The sequence below is a fragment of the Stenella coeruleoalba genome (assembly GCF_951394435.1).
Source record: "Stenella coeruleoalba genome assembly, chromosome: 19".
In the NCBI taxonomy this organism is placed as follows: domain Eukaryota; kingdom Metazoa; phylum Chordata; class Mammalia; order Artiodactyla; family Delphinidae; genus Stenella; species Stenella coeruleoalba.
Genome location: NC_137165.1, coordinates 12,805,397 through 12,820,062, shown reverse-complemented (window position 1 = coordinate 12,820,062; position 14,666 = coordinate 12,805,397). Strand labels below are relative to the sequence as shown.

Genomic DNA, 14,666 nt, shown 5'->3' with positions numbered 1-14,666 from the left:
AGGCTGAATCTTTTTTAAAGTATTTATTTATTTATTTATTTTGGCTGCACCGCGCCTTAGTTGAGGCATGTGGATTTCTTAGTTGTGGTATGGCTATGCGGGATCTAGTTCCCCTACCAGCGATTGAACCTGGGCCCCCTGCATTGGGAGCGTGGAGTCTCACGCACTGGACCACCAGGGAAGTCCCCTTCAGGCTGAATCTTGAAGGGAAATGAAAAATTGCAAAACATATGGGTGAGAGGCATGCACCCAAAGTGAAATATATCCATAATGAAGACTTCGGTATGTGGAATGCTGCCTCATTATCCCTTTCTGCAGATAAATGGCCTCACCTGAGTTCTACATAGCTTTTCCTTACAGTCTTTGACTCACACTTTAGTATTAGGCTGGGTTAAGCCAGGGTGAGAGTCGCTGACTTTCCTTGGTTAATTAAATTGGCTACTTAACTAAAGGAAAAAGTACTCTAAACCTGAATTTGTAAGCCGTGTCTTGGTTATAATGTAATGATGCATTTATAGACAAAGTCCTTCCTAACTGCAGTTGCATTAGTGTACTGAAAATTAGGATCCCTGTGTCCTCCTTTGAGGTCTTAATGTAGATCTTTGTAAATGTTTACTTCAGTAGGTAGGTAAGGGGTTTTTTTTGGCCTGAGATTCAGATATATGAGACTACTGCTGTGGATAAATTGCAGGTGGATGTATTTACTTTGGATTTTGAGAAAGAGAACTAGCAAATTAGTTTCTAGAAAAAGCTGATGAAACATCACTGGATGCGTTTTCTACCTCAACAATGATTTTTCTTTTTTAATTTTAAAATTTTATTATTTTTTAAAATGTTTATTTTATTTCTTTATTTTTTGGCTACATATTTTTTGGTCTCAGTTGTGGCATGCGGGCTTCTCTCTAGTTGTGGTGCACAGGCTCTCTAGTTGAGGCACACGGGCTCAGTAGTTGCGGCGCACGGGCTTAGTTGCCCCGCGGCACATGGGATCTTAGTTTCCTGACCAGGGATTGGTCCCCTTCATTGGAAGGTGGATTCTTAACCACTGGACCACCAGGGAAGTCCCCTGATTTTTCTTTTTTATAACAATCAGATTTTAGGCAAAACATTTCAGTGTGATAGGCTAACAAATGGAGGTGTATTAAACAAAATAGAGAAGATATGGAAATATCTATCTTAGTGTCTTTCTGTATCTCCTTTGTGTGTGTGGGGTGTGTGTGTGTGTGTGTGTGTGTGTGTGTGTGTGTGTAAAATCATACAGCACTTACTGTTCTAAATGTATCAACTCATTTAATCTGCCTGACAACCCTATGAAAGAGACATTACTGTTAATTAAAAATAGACTATCAGATAACTTCATTTGTCTAGATAAGGGGGCTTGCCATACTATGGCTGGCAAGCCAAATTCTGCCTTCTACTTTTTTTTTTTAATGATGAGAGATTACATCTGTTTATTTATTATTTTTGGCTGCATTGGGTCTTCGTTTCTGCGCGTGGGCTTTACCTAGTTGCGGCGAGTGGGAGCTACTCTTCGTTGTGGTGCACGGGCTTCTCATTGCAGTGGCTTCTCTTGTTGCGGAGCATGGGCTCTAGGCACACAGGCTACAGTAGTTGTGGCACGAGGCCTCAGTAGTAGCATGCAGGCTCTAGAGCGCAGGCTCAGTAGTTGTGGCACACGGGCTTAGTTGCTCTGCGGCATGTGGGATCTTCCTGGACCAGGCAGGGCTTGAATCCATGTCCCCTGCATTGGCAAGTGGATTCTTAACCACTGTGCCTTCGTGCTAAGAGTGATTTTTACAGTTTTTAGTGGTTGGAAAGAAGCAAAATAATATTTTGTAAAAATTTTTATACAATTTATTTTCTAAAATAATTTCAAATTTTAATTTTATAAATCAATAATAATTTATTTAAAAGTTACATGAAATTGAAATTTCATTGTCCATGAAGTTTTATTGAAACAGAGACCCACATATTCCACATACATTATTTATTGTTGTTAATTTCTTGCTACAGAAACCATAAGGTCCAAAAACTTAAAATATTTACTGTCTGGCCCATTATAGAAAGTTTGCTGACCCCTGGTGTAGATTCAAAGGAAAGGAGATAGAATCCAGACAAAAAGCGACAAAATAATATAGTTACAAAAGAATGTGTCTTTATTAGACACATACCAGGAATATGAGGACGACACAGAGTTGTATGATGAACAAGCCAGCAGTATTTTCTTGAAGAATTAAAAAAAATCTTTAATAACAGCTTAACTATAATGAAAAATACTTAGTTATTTCAAAGTGTTGTATTGACCTCTTTTTCCTGTTGATATAAAATTTCTCCTCCAGATATATCTGAAGGGCTTTGTAAATATTTCTTTGAATTTGGGTGACAGTTGTTGCAGTTACCATTGAAATCTGAGTACCTTGGCCTCCTGATTTGATTTTTGCCCTTGGAACACAGATGAGTTCTGACACTTGATTTCTCAATTTCCCCTTCTTTATAATTTTGCTTTTGGCCCTTTAGGACTGGCTGTAGTCTGTAATGTTGAATATGTGGTTCTCTGCTAAGGATGTGTATCAAAATCATCTGGAGAAAATTTTAAAATTTAGATGGCGTCTCAGAATCTCTGAGGAGAAGTTCTAGCCAAGATTATTTTCAGGATGTTTCTCGGGGTTCTAACGTACACTCCTGGTTAAAATCCATAGTTACTTCCTTCAACTATTTTAGTAAATCCTATTTGAAAAAAAATACATATGTGGCATTTATTGTTCTGTGTCCCAGAGGTGTTTTTCAACCTAAAGAATCATTGCCTAAATTTTTTTTTTCATTGCCTAAATTTACGTATACTCACAGAGGTCATCAGCATCAGTTTGGTAAATTCATTTTCTCTTTTGATGTCACTCAATAGAATAGTAGAATGCAAGTTGGAATTCACATTAGAGAGCAAGTAGTATAATTTAGTATTCTTTATTTTTATGAGATATTTATTTGGCATCATAGAATCCCAGTGAATCTGGAAATAATGGATTTAATGAGGTAGAACACAATTTATATGAGACTCAATATTTTTAGAAGGAATAGTTCATTTTGTTTTGTCAGTAGTTCTATCAGGCTGTATGTCTGTAAAACAACTGTTTAAATAGTAGATCTTTTCCTCTTGTTTTCATTTAAGTGTATTTTGACACCAGAGTGAAGTTAAAAGAAAAAAGTGACCTGCAACCTCTAAAAGCATACTAAAACAACAAGTGTTTGTCTTTTTTCACATTCTATTTCACTGTTTACAGGCATACACAGTTGTATCACACAGAAAACTGATTTGAGATAAAAAGCACTAGAAAGCAATATGCAATAAAATCTAAGCAGGTCAGTCAGAATTCCATTTCTTAGGAACCATCAGATGTTCCAAATGGCTTCATGCCTTAAGTCAGAGAGGGATTTTAATCAACAGAGAAACAATCTTTGGAACTTCCCTGGTGGTGCAGTGGTTAAGAGTCCACCTGCCAGTGCAGGAGACCGGGTTCGATCCCTGGTCCGGGTGGATCCCACATGCCATGGAGCAGCTGAGTCTGTGTGCCACAACTACTGAGCCTGTGCTCTAGAGCCCGCGAGCCACAACTACTGAGCCCACGCGCCACAACTACTGAAGTCTGTGCGCCTGGAGCCCATGCTCCACAGCAGGAGAAGCTACCTCAATGAGAAGCCCATGCACCACAACGAAGAGTAGCCCCTGCTTGCCGCAACTAGAGAAAGCCCACATGCAGCAACGAAGACCCAATGTAGTCAAAAAATAAATAAGAAAAAAACAAGCGATCTTTGAGCACCCATCAACAGGTGAACACTGCTGGGGTGAAGATTATATCTAGCATGAGTTTAATGGGTGTGCTGTGAGAATGAGGAGGCATCCTGATTAATGTCCATAAAGGGAAAGCCAAGAATGATGAGGTAGACCGGCCAAGAAAAAGAAACAAGGAGAGGAAGAGAAGAGCTGAAAGGTCAACAGTAATGAGATGGCACTTGTAAGTTGCAATGGCAGTGAATATCAAAAACTTAGTGGAGAGAGTGATGAAGAAACAGAGGACAGGACAGTTCTCAGTTATCTGTTTTGTGCCTCAGTAGTAGCCCTTTGTTCAGGACATCTCTCTTGTCAGTTTTAAGTGGGACTCAGTATTTTACATTTGATAACCGTTGAAGGCATTGATTTACCTGGAGAGTATCCAGGGAGTAGTGTTTAAGCAGTATGAGGGGTGAAGAGTATTCATTCCAGTAGAGTTTAGTGATAGGCTAAGGCTATAATAATAAAGGCTGCTATATTATTATAACAGAACTGAGGGTTTGGGGGCACTTTATTAGGGTTCTCCAGCAAAACAGAACCAATAGGATTTACGTATAAATTTAAAAGGAAAAAGTGACCACAGTCAATCGCCGGGAGAGGGAGAGAAAGGGGAGGGAGAGATTTTAAGAAATTGGCTCATGTGGTTGTGAAGGTTGGTAAGTCCAAAATTTGCAGGGTAGGCTGGCTGGCTGGTGAGCCAGGGAAGAGTTGATGTTGCAGCTCCACGTCCAAAGGCATCTCGGGGGATGTGTAAGTCCTTCTCTTAAGGCCTTCAACAGATTGGATGAGGCCCACCCATATTATGGAGGGTCATCTGCTTTACTCAGAGTCTACTGATTGAAATGTTCATCTCGTCTTAAAAATACTTCATCTCCTTTCTTCAGATTTATAATCTAAAGCTGTAGAGCATCTATTTGCAACACTTGCCTTTAATATTAAGAGTTACTAGACTTGAGATTGGCAGGAGTAATTCTCAGTAGAAAAGGTGATATCTTAATCATTGGTCCAAGGCTAATTGAAAAATGCAGAGTATTTTGGATGAGTGACTTAAATCTTGCAAAATGAAATATGGTAGTCAGTTGTAACTAATAGGAAAGTGAGGAAATGGTGCAGCTGTTGGAAGAATTTTACTTTTTCAAAAAGTGAACTATGCCTGAGCTTAGTCTGTCCCTCAATTATGAACCAACCTGGTCTTTTTTTGCTTTAGTTTTTGTTACTGCCTGCCAATAGCAGGTCCTAGTGAATCATGGACCTCCAAGCTGAAGGAGAATAAGAACAAGTAGACATTAAAGCCTAGGTATTTGAGGGACTTCCCTGGTGATCCAGTGGTTAAGACTCCGTGCTCCCAGTGCAGGCGGCCTGGGTTCGATCCCTGGTCAGCAAACTAGATCCCGCATGCTGCAGCTAAGACCCAGTGCGGCCAAATAACTAAATAAATTAAACAAACAAACAAACAAAAAACCTAAGTATTTGATTAAAAACTTTCAGTGATCTAACATTTTCAAATTGTGAGGATAGGGGAAATCTAACTTCTTCATGTTAATTGTTCACGCAGACCACAAGATACTGCAAGGACAATTAATGTTTTAGTTACTTTTGTAATCTTATTTGTTATTAGAAAACAGTTTCAGAACTCTAGAAGCTTATCTCTGTAGGTGGGAGAGTGAGGAAATGACAAAAATTGATTTAAGGAAATGAAGTTACTCTCGGGGATACTTTGTTGTCTGATGTAATCTTACAGAATTAAACTGTAAATTTAAAAATTTAAGTTTGACTGGGGTATTTTTCAGAATATGAAATGCATTGATTTCTTAGGTAAGTGTACCTATTTTTTTTTTCATTATTTGACTGCATTGCAGTATGGCACTAATGATGTAGTTTTAAACATTGTTTTTACCTAGAGTAATAGTCAAAGTCAAATATTGAGAACTTAGAGAAACCTGTAACCTCATGTCTGATGCTGTGATAAGGAGCATCATCTGAAGTGATGAAGAATTTGCTGGCACACCCAGAATACCCACCACTATTTACATGGATGAGTCCGTACAGTGAGGACTGTGCAAATCAAAACACATATGTGTATGTTCTGTTGGGTTAGTTGTACGGAAATCAGAATGATTTGGATGGTGCAGACAATTTGGGGATGGCGAGAGGAAGAGAAGACAGCACAGGTGAAAAAACATTTCTCATCTAGGGGCCAGGACCATTTTTGGGGAGATGACTGCTTCAGTTTTCATTTCTCATGAAGCGCACAGTTTATGAAGAAACAGGAGATTCTATTTAACTCTAGAAAACTAGTATGAAAAGGTACTCAATAATTCTTCTGCCTTGCCTCATTGCTGTATCTGGAATATATTATTTGGATTAGGGTTATGAGCTATAATATAATATGTGCTATTCAAGGAAGGTAGATAATTTGCTGACCCTCTTTATTTTATTTTTTTAAAAAATATACCCCTTTCTCTTAGCTGTCATCATTCATTCATTCATTCATTTATGGCTGCGTTGAATCTTCGTTGCTGTGCAAGGGCATTCTCTAGTTGCAGCGAGCGGGGGCTACTCTTGGTTGTGGTGCGCGGGCTTCTCATTGCGGTGGCTTTTCTTGTTGCAGAGCATGGGCTCTAGATGTGCGGGCTTCATTAGTGGCACGTGGGCTTAGCTGCTCCACGGCATGTGGGATCTTTCTGGATCAGGGCTCGAACCTGTGTCCCCTGCGTTGGCAGGCAGATTCCTAACCACTGCACACAAGGGAAGCCATGCTGACCCTCTTTAAATAAGGCATTGTTGAGTGACAATTTCATGAGAGCAGGAACCATTGGTAATCACTTAATGTACATCTAATAATAAGTAAATCTGACAGTTTCCATTTTTTATGTCAGTACACCTCTACTGTTACCATATAATTGGCTGTTTATGTTTTCCCTCAGACACATCCTTTATTTTCTGTATTGTTTTCCCCTATTTCATAAACTCCTGGTTAGCAAAGAACAATGTAGATTTTTAGTGAAATAATATTTTATAAAGGTGTTTTGTGTGTGTGTGTGTGTCTGTGTGTCTGTGTCTGTGTTGACATAGGATTTATTTTAAACAGTTGTTCGTTTGGGCTTCCCTGGTGGCACAGTGGTTAAGAATCCGCCTGCCAGTGCAGGGGACACGGGTTTGAGCCCTGGTCCGGGAAGATCCCACATGCCGCAGAGCAACTAAGCCCGCAAGCCACAACTGCTGAGTCTGCGCTCTAGAGCCCGTGAGCCACAGCTACTGAGCCCACATGCCACAACTGCGGAAGCCTGCGCACTTAGAGCCTGTGCTCTGCAACAAGAGAAGCCACTGCAGTGAGAACCCCGTGCACCACAATGAAGAGTAACCCCCGCTCGCCGCAACTAAAGAAAGCCCGCGCGCAGCAACGAACACCCAACACAGCCAAAAATAAATAAATCAAAAAAAAAAAAAAGTTCTTTGTTTAAAAAGCCAAAAATTTTAAAAGTTTGGCTTTCAGCACATATCCAAGTCACTGTAAGGGCCTTCAGAAATATTAAAATCATAAACATCAGTGAACACTCTAAGTCTTCCTTAAACATAATATGACAAGTTCCAGTCTAGTACTCTTTAAGGCAAAGTTGTGTCAGTCCTCATAATTTTGACATTTTGTAGTGCTTATAATTTGAGATCAATGTAACATTCCCCCAAAATGCTGTTGTGTAAGCATCATTACTTCAAAACTGTATGTAATACTGTGTTACCAGGAAGAGAGAGAATAATACAGAAGAATTCTGCATTGCATAGAAATAAAACTCTGCTAAAATAAAACTGTAAAAAACTCTACTAAAAGCCTTTCATAAAAAAATGTAACAACCTTCTGCTTTAGTTTCCTTGAAGCTGGAAACTGATCTCAAAATTTGAAGCCTTAACATCACAGTGCCTCAAATTCTAGGATATTCTTTTGATTTACACCAATTTTACATGAGGCTGATTGTCCCATTTTAAGAATGGTCTAAGTATTGTGATTTTCTTCTTTTTAATAAATATTCAACTGGAAAATCCCTGGGTAAGACCTTACCAATCAATATGTTAATATTGAAGGCTTTAGCATTTAAAACAATATTGTTTGAGCAGAAAATTCCCATTAGCCTTGAAGCTTTCAGTCCCTAACTTTCGGACCAAAAGCTCTCATTGCAATGGGGTGAAATTGAGAGCTGTGTGGTGGACTTTATTTCCCACCTTGGTAAAACTAGACTTCTGCAGATCTTGTAGCTCTGTCCTGTCCGTGTAGTCTCTTTCAGTGTGTTACCACTTTCTATTGTAGTTTTCCAGGTAATTTTTAACGTAACTAACTATTGATACACAGCCTAATACAAAAGAATTTGACAGGAGAAAAATTTCAAATCGTTTGCTCAGAGATTATAGGACGGTATTATTGTTGTTGAAATATCTGTCTCAAGTGTGAATCCGTTAGCAGTGAGCCTTGGTGTCCTTGGGAAGTCCATGGGAGATAAAAGAACTTGCAAACTTGGCTAAGTGTGAAACCTTAGCCAATGTTTTTAACACATAGAAACAAAATGAGAGGAACTTTAATAATTTACTCACCATCCTGATTTGTAAGATTATTTTTTAATATTCTCTTACTTCTCTTTTCTTTTTTACTTTTCTTCTTTCTCTTTCTGTGGTGAGGTACTTATCAAAGTCATAAACATTGTTGTCTAGGAGAGCTGCACTGGTGTAGCAGAAAAGTGGATATAGTATTAGAATACAGAATACTTAAGAATTCTGCATTCCAGAAAGCATACTGAAGAAGCCTCTGTTTCTAGTGCTCAGGCAACACAGATCTGATCTCTTAAGAACGTCTGGATATTGACAAACCAAACTCTTCTTTGCAAATGAACAAACCAAACTCTTTGAAATATGTTTGTGATATATACAAGTAGCTTAGAGGGGATTATTGAAGTACTGCCAAAATACATTTCAAAAATGATAAGTCTTTTCATTCATTATGTTGACTTCGGAAGGATTTGTGAACCCCCTTAAAATGCATGTATGTAATATTTTGTTTATCTTCATATGTCCTTTTATGAGGGAAGAGGTCTTGGCTTTCATCACATTCTCAAAGGAGTCCAGACTCCTTTGTTATCAGTTATCAGACTCATAAACAAAAGTAGAGAATAATAACCATTCATTATCCATCTTCAACAGTTATCAACTCAAAGCTAATATTGTTTCATATATGTCCCTCCATCCACACTTCCAAATTTTTTGAAGCAAATCCCAGACATGTTATTCCACTGAGAAAATTTTCATTGTATATTTCTAAACGACTTTAAAAAATAATCACGATACCGTTGTCCCTTGAAAAACTCAGTTATTCTTTAATATCATCAGACATCCAGTCAATGTTCACATTTCCCCAAATGTTTGTTAATTGGTTTGTTTTACAAAAATTATTTATTTTACACTTTCTAACAGTTCAGATCTAAGTAAGGTCAGTGAAGTCCAATGGTTATATCACTTATCTCTTTTAATATATAGGTTTCCCTTTCCAACTCTTTTTTAAATTTCCTTGGAATTTATTTGAAGAAACTGGGTCATTTTATAGGGCTTTTCACAATCTGGATTTTGCTGGTTATATCCCCATGGTGTCTTTAACATATTCTTCTGCCCTCTATACGTCTTGCAAATTGATAGTTGGAGCCAGAGACTTGAACAGATTCAGATTTGATTTTGTGGCAAGAATACTTTATAGGTGGCGTGTTGTTATTCTGTCAGTGGATACATCATGTCTGGTTATTTCATTGTTTGCCTTTGGTTAATTAGGGGGTGAAAATGGTCATATTAAAATTACTCATTCCTTTATTTCTCTTGAGTCTTTTTTTTCTCCACCATTAGCATTTAAGCATCTCGCTTGGTTGAGAAAAACAACAACCCAGAAAAACTGCTTTTTAACATTTCCATCTGTTTCTAAGATTTTTATTCATGGTACCATCTTTACTTCATCTTCTTGCACTCATCAGCCCATTTGGATGTGGATTTTGCGGTGTTGAACCATGCCCTTACCATTTTACTGAAACCATTCTCATCAAGGTTATCAGTGGGAGCTCTATACTGAATGGAACAGACCCATTTCAGACCTTATTTTACTTGACAGTTGGGTAACTTTGGGTATTGTTGGTTGCCTCTCCTTGAAGTACTTCCTTGGCTTGTGACATATTCTCTCTTCTTTTTACTTTTACCTCTTTAGTTGCTTCCTCTTAGCCTCTGTTGTAGACTCTTACGTGTTGGTGTTGCTCTGCCTGGCTCTAGGCTAGGGCTTCTGCTCATTGTACTCTACACATTCTCCATAGGTCATCTCATCCTTTGTCATGGCTTCAGTTATACCGTCTCTTAGCTGGTAAGTACCAGACCTTTTTTTTTCCCCCCATAGGTTGGTTATTTTCAGAACTGACTTGGTTGTACAGCTTCTGACTAGAAATCTCACAGGCACCTTGGATTCAGTGTATCTAAAGATGGAATGAGTCACACTTACTTCTTCATCCCCTCACACATAGTTCTACTTAGTTCAACTTATTTCTAATCTAGAAATCTAGAAGTTTTTTGAGTTGACTTCTTGACTGACCTTTTACTCTCACCTTTCTAGTTCTCTTTATTTACTGCTGCTATTCTAGTGTAGATCTCCATCATCTATCACCTTCATTACTGCAAGCCTTCTATCTGGTTTCTTCCTTTCCCGTCCTTATGGTCCATTCTTCACTATATAAATGAGAATGATTTTTCTAAAAAACTTATCTAATGGTTTACCATTGTCCCTAGGATAAATTGTAAAGACCAGAGCTTGTTTTGTGGCCTAGCCTGTGCTTACCTCTTCAGCTTTATCTTTTTAAAAAATTATTTATTCATTCATTCATTCATTCATTTAGTCTGTGTTGGGTCTTCGTTGCTGTGCGTGGGCTTTCTGTAGCTGCTGCGAGTGGGGGCTACTCTTCGTTGTGGTGCGTGGGCTTCTCGTTGCGGTGGCTTCTCTTGTTGCGGAGCACGGGCTCTAGGCGCGCGGGCTTCAATAGTTGTGGCACGCAGGCTCAGTAGCTGTGGCTCCCAGGCTGTAGAGCGCAGGCTCAGTAGTTGTGGCGCACAGGCTTAGTTGCTCTGCTGCATGTGGGATCTTCCCGGACCATGTCTCGAACCCGTGTCCCCTGCATTGGCAGGCGGATTCTTAACCACTGTGCCGCTAGGGAAGTCCCAAAATTATTTCTTGATTAAATGCATTGGTTAAGAAGGCATGAGATTGCTAAATGGCTTGTTTACATTATAAGTAATATCAGCTATTCTAAGATCACTAGTAACTAATATTCAATCTTGAAGGTTACTTCAGTTATGGTTGGAACCTTTGGCTTGTGGACAGTTTCTGAAGTACTTATCTTTGTTACTTTTTTCAGGTAATGCTTCTTTTTGTAAATTAGAAAATTTGTTTTTTTTATCATTAATGGAAAATTATTGTCTTCTCTAGAAGTTGTATGTTAATATTCAAAATTTAATAAAATTGGTATCAATATATCTAGTAGGTGACATGGTTGTGAGTGGGTAAATTTTAAAATAGTGTTCTTTTGGCTCAGTAAACTATTAAAGATAATTTAAAATTCGTAAAATGACTATTTTAGCATTGATTTTCACAGTAGGTTAAAAAACATCATCTGATACTCATATTACCATCATAGTAATACCTCACCTTTGAAAGTGTATACTGCAAATAATAATTTAGAAATAATTTAAATTCTAAGTGAAAGAAATAATCTTTCTCTCTTTCTTCTTAGGTGGAATGAACCTTACTTGTTGAATATCTCCTGGTTACTCGTTGGATTCACTTGTGGAAGAATCATTTTCCCCTGCGTGGAAGCCACTTAGTGGCATATTTAATTATAAATCCAGGGATTGCAAAGTTTTTTGATTTCCCAAAGGAGGGACATACCACTATATCAAATAAGCTTGACATTACAGCCAAAATGGTGCTGTCCCAGAGACAACGAGATGAACTGTAAGTTTTTCTGTTTTGTGATTTTTAAAAAATCCTCTCATAAAGGACAAAGTAGTAAATTAAAATACAGCTTTGGGAGACATATTCTAAATTAAAACTATTGTTATGAGAGTTCAAATATTGGTTTGGACTATTTGGTCTGATTTTAAAACTGGATCTTATTTTGACATAGTATTATTTACCCATTTGACATAAACGTGTATATGTTTAAAGCAGAGCAAACAAGTAAGTTAGTTGGGATAAGTTCTATCCTAAGCGTGTATTAACTATCTTTTGTTTAATAGGAAGGTAGGTGCTTCAAAGCTCTTCAAAATTTTTTTGTCTGGAATCCGTGTATTAGAAAAATGAAAGCTTTTTTGTTGTTTTTACTGCTAATGCCTTTCCTTTTTGTCTTACTGTGTTATCTTTTATCATCCAATGGCTATTGTATTTGAACTTTATGAGGTGGCTAGTATAGTTAATGCAAGTGCATTAATGAAAGAAGCATGAAATGATTTGACTACTGCTATTTTATAGTATCTTACAGCATCCCATATTTTATAATATTCTATTTTTGTAGGTGAGGAAATAGGGGGAACATTTAACTTCATGTTCTAGGTATTTAAAAGATTTTCTGGGCTTCCCTGGTGGCGCAGTGGTTGAGAGTCCGCCTGCTGATGCAGGGGACACGGGTTCGTGCCCCGGTCCGGGAAGATACCACGTGCCATGGAGCAGCTGGGCCCGTGAGCCATGGCCGCTGAGCCTGTGCATCCAGAGCCTGTGCTCCGCAACGGGAGAGGCCCGCGTACCACAAAAAAAAAATAAATAAATAAAAATAAAGATATAATAAAAGATTTTCTGTGGGTTTTAAAAAATTTCATTTGGAAATAATTTCAAATCTATAGAGAAGTTGTAAGATTAGTACAAAGAATACTCATACATTTTATCCAAATTCACCTATTGTTATTTTTTACCATTTTCTCTATCATTTGCACTCTAGTTGTGTGTACAGTATTTTTTTTTAATTGGAGTATAATGCTTTAAAATATTGTGTTAGTTTCTGCTGTACAATGAAGTGAATAAGCTATATGTTTACCTCCATCTCCTCCCTCTTGGACCTTCCTCCCACGCCCTGCCCATTCCACCCATCTGGGTCATCACAGAGCACCGAGCTGAACTCCCTGTGCTATATACAGCAGGTTCCCACTAGCTATCTATTTTATACATGGTAGTATATATATGTCAATCCTAATCTCCCAATTCGTCCCACCCTCCCCTTCCCCCCACCCATGTCCACATGTCCGTTCTCTACATCTGCGTCTCTATTCCTTCCCTGGATATAGGTTCATCTGTACCATTTTTCTGGCTTCCACATATATGAGTTAATATACGATATTTGTTTTTCTCTTTTGACTTACTTCACTTCACAGTATTTTTTTTAAAACCATTTGAGAGTAAGTTGCATGCATGAACGACCTTTCCCCCAGGTACTTCACTGTGCGGTTCCTAAGAATAACTTTATTTTTTTATAAAACCACAGTACAGTTAGCAGTTTCAGTAAAATTTAACATCGTCACAATACTTTTTATTTAATCTACATCAATTTTGTTAATTGGGCCAATAATGTCCTTTATAGCATTTTTTCCCCCTCTCTGGTACACCATCCAGTCTAGGATTAGGTATATTTATTTGTCATGTCACTTTAGTCTCATTTAACCTGGAACATTTCCTCAACATTTCTTTGTCTTTTATGACATTAATATTTTTGAATAGTCTTTAAAAAAATTCTTTTTATTGAATGAAAGATTCTTTAAATTCTATAGTGCTTTACAATTTTCAGAAGCTTCACACATGATTTTATATAATCCCATAGTAACCCTTTTTTCCTCCCTACTCCTAAGTTGCCCCTTCCCCACTTCCGTCACCCCACTGGTAACTAACCACTGGCTTGTTCTCTATATCTGTGAGTCTGCTTCTTTTTTGTTTTATTCACTAGTTTGTTGTATTTTTTTTAGATTCCACATATCAGTGATATCATACAGTATTTGTCTTTCTCTATCTGGATTAGGTCACTTAGCATAATGCCCTCCAAGTCCATCCACGTTGCTGCAAATGGCAAGATTTTCTTTCTTTTTTTTTGGCTGAGTAGTATTCCATTGTATATATATCACATCTTCTTTACCCATTCATCTGTTGGCAGACACTTAGGTTGCTTCCATACTTTGGCAATTGTAAGTAATGCTGCTATGAACATTGGGGTGCATGTATCTTTTCAAATTAGTGTTTTTGCTTCTTTCAGTATGTACACAGGAGTAGAATTGCTGGGTCATAAGGTAGCTCTATTTTTAGTTTTTTGAGAAACCTCCTTACCTTTTTCCACAGTGGCTGCACCAATTTATATTCCCACCAACAGTGTATGAGGGTTCCCTTTTCTTGCCAGCGTTTGTTATTTGTGAGTCTTTTTTTTTTTTTAATAGAGTATTTCTCATTTTATGTTTGTCTGTTTCCTCATGATTAGATCCAGTTTATGCATTCTTGGACAGAATACTACATAAATAATTTTGTATTCTTTTCAGGATATCATATCTAGGGACACAGAATGTCCATTTGTCCCTCAATGATGATGTTAATTTTGATCACTCAGTCTAAATGTCTGATGTCTCCACTATATAGTTGCTTTTATTTCCTTTTCAGCAGATAAGTGGGGAGATATTTTAAGATCATGCAAACATTTTTCTTTCCTGTCGATAATTTCTCTCCTAGATTTAACATCCATTGATGATTCCTGCTTGAATGATTCTATACTACAGTGGTGGCAAAGTGATGATTTTCTAACCCCACTAC

The 14,666-nt window shown here is 37.8% G+C and overlaps 1 protein-coding gene across 1 annotated transcript in view; it reads left to right on the top strand.

Annotated features, from left to right (window-relative positions):
• PAFAH1B1 (platelet activating factor acetylhydrolase 1b regulatory subunit 1) overlaps positions 1–14,666 on the top strand; it is a 69,673-nt gene that overhangs the window by 18,770 nt on the left and 36,237 nt on the right. The window contains exon 2 of the mRNA XM_079905140.1: positions 11,623–11,843. Within this exon, the coding sequence (XP_079761266.1) occupies positions 11,812–11,843 (32 nt within the window). The 5' untranslated portion in view covers positions 11,623–11,811. The remainder of the gene's footprint in view (positions 1–11,622; positions 11,844–14,666) is intronic.